The 2,640-nt window shown below is 50.3% G+C and overlaps 1 protein-coding gene across 1 annotated transcript in view; it reads left to right on the forward strand.

Moving 5' to 3' along the window:
• The first annotated feature begins 2,540 nt into the window (after positions 1–2,540).
• Positions 2,541–2,640, forward strand: part of ARL6IP1 (ADP ribosylation factor like GTPase 6 interacting protein 1) — an 8,216-nt gene continuing 8,116 nt past the window's right edge. The window contains exon 1 of the mRNA XM_027885444.1: positions 2,541–2,611. Within this exon, the coding sequence (XP_027741245.1) occupies positions 2,576–2,611 (36 nt within the window). The 5' untranslated portion in view covers positions 2,541–2,575. The remainder of the gene's footprint in view (positions 2,612–2,640) is intronic.

Raw genomic sequence — 2,640 nt, forward strand, 5'->3', positions numbered from 1 at the left:
TTTTTTTTTTTTTTTTTTTTTTTTTTTAGTGGAAAATGGTTAGGAGTATACATTTTAGTTAAAGAATTTATTGAAAATACAGATATTATGTGCAACTACTGCTGCATGTGCTTAAATGCATAGCTGATTAGGGCAACATTGCCATTAACCAGGGTAATTTTTTTACATGCAGACCTTGTGTCTCTATTCTAAGTGCACAGAGCAATTACACTGGTCCTCTTAAAGGTGCTTTGGAGTTAGCTTGGGCATTTAATGTTTTGTGCTTCTGCTAAGAGGGAATTCTGGTACAGGCAGACTGATCCCATTGCAGCAAACAAAACAAGGGGCTGGCTGTAGCTCAGGTGAGGTATGGGAGGTGGGACTGAGCTACTGCTATTGCCATCCTCTGCCCCGGGTACCAGGGCTCAGATTTGAACAACCAAATTTATATATACATGTATATGTACACACACACACATTGTTTCTGTTTTTACATGGTGCTTCACAAGGCCTGGCTGCCCGGTGAGGAGGGTGTGAGCAGGTGGCTGGGCCCCACGCTGTCCTTTCTGTGCAGTGTGATGGCACATCTCTGGTGTTTCTGGGTGTGAGGGTACCCAGCAACACTCACCTGTCCCTCTGCCTCTCCAAGTTATGGAGCAACACTTACCATGAGGGAATGGCACATCCGCAGGCCCTCTGGAATGGGAGAAAAGCGCCAGGGCAGACTGATTCAGGAGCTGGCATTGGAAAGACTGGCTGGAAGATGATGAATGTGATGGGTTGAAGATGATGGAAATGCCTGCTTTTTCCATTGGTAAGTGCTTTTGTTTTTTGTGGTGAGAATTATATAAATGGATGAAGCCGGGTGGGCTGGCTGATTGTATCAAACACATCTGGCTGTGCCAGAGCAGTGCTGCTGCAGGACACTGCAAATACTCCTAAGAACTGCAATGCATCATAAAATCATAGAATATTGAGGGGTTGGAATCATTTAGTCCAAGCCTCCCTGCTATGGGCACCTCCCACTAGACGAGATTGCTCAAGGCCTTATCCCATCTGGCTCTGAACATTGCCAGGGTTGCCCCTCTTTCAGTTGTCAGGGTTGGGGCATGCACAACCTTCCTGGATAACCTGTTCCAGAGTCTCACTACCCTCACAGTGAAAAATTTCTTTCTATATCTAACCTAAGTTGCCCCTCTTTCAATTTGTACCCATTACTCCTTGTCCTATCACTACGGTTCCTGACAAGGAGTCCCTTCCCTGTAGGCCCCCTTCAGATACTGGAAGGTTACTTTGAGGTCATGCTTCTATGTGTCTCCTTACTCTTAAAAGACTAATAATCTTATTGCTCGTATCACTTACTTATGAAATCAGTGTTTGAGTTTTGCTGTGGTAAAATTAGATTTTGAGGGTGGACTCCATCATTTATAAGTGTAAAATTGTACACAAAACGCTGTTAGCTTTTTGCAGCATGTGAATGCATTTTAAAGTTGTTCAGTAAAGAATGTGTTCTTTACGTAGATTCTTGAGTGTGAAAAGCACTCGGTGAAAGATCAAACCCTTCAGGACTGACGTGTTTGCTTTTACAGTGTCCTCCTTAGCCCTTCTCTTTTTTCCTCTCCACCATGCTGGTGCCAGAGCAGTTTTGGTGCCCGAGATGTTTTCTTTGCTCTCATTTTAGCCATTGCGTTGCACCCTGGGCAATGTGATTAAGCTCATTATCACACGTGCCTAAAGCATTTAGAACGTTGAGTCAGAAACAGTATTTATATCCCAGTGCCTTTCTCCTCTGTCTGTTCCCATGCTTGCCACAAGTTCTAAAGGAAATAAAACGCGTTGGGCTTTGATGTTTACAACAGCATTGGTGAGGCCACACCTCAAGGGCTGTGTCCAGTTCTGGGCCCCTCAGTTCAGGAAGGACATTGAGGTGCTGGGGCAGCTCCAGAGAAGGGCATTGGGGCTGGGGAGGGATCTGGAGCACAAGTGCTGTGAGGAGCGGCTGAGGGAGCTGGGGATGTTCGGCATGGAGGAGGCTCGAGGGCACCTTATCACTCTACACCCGCCTGACAGGAGGGCACAGCCAGGGGGGAATCGGGCTCTGCTCCGGGCACCCAGTGACAGGCCTAGAGGACAAAGCCTCAAGCTGCTCCTAGGGAGGTTTAGGTTGGACTTTGGGAAGAATTTCTGCACAGAAAGGGTGATTAGACGTTGGAATGGGTTGCGCAGGGAGGTGGTGGAGTCACTGTCCCTGGAGGTGTCCAAGGAAAAACTGGACGTGGCACCGGTGATCTCACGTTTTATCCAACCTCACTGATTCTATGATGGGATTTTTTTGTTGGTTCTCCAACCCCTGAACCCTCCCTTAACACCCCCGCCCAGCCAGGCCCGGCCCTGCCTCAGCCGCACTGCGGCGCGTGAGGGGCGGCCGCGCGCACGCCCCGCGCCGTTCGAATCGCCCCAGCCAACCGGCGACCGGCGGCTCGCGGGGCTTGGCCAATCAGAGGGCCCAGGGGGCGCGCGGAGGCTATAAAAGGCTGCGGCGCGGCGGGGCCCGGGAGGGCGTGGCCGGCGGGCGGTGGAGCTGTGGGTGTGCAAGATGGCGGAGGGCGACAACAACAGCGCCTACCAGCTGGTGAGGGCGGGCACGGGGCGCTGCCCCGC

Source organism: Empidonax traillii, unplaced genomic scaffold (genome assembly GCF_003031625.1).
Source record: "Empidonax traillii isolate 1590-97213 ecotype Southwest subspecies unplaced genomic scaffold, ASM303162v1 scaffold166:size2381449, whole genome shotgun sequence".
NCBI lineage: Eukaryota > Metazoa > Chordata > Aves > Passeriformes > Tyrannidae > Empidonax > Empidonax traillii.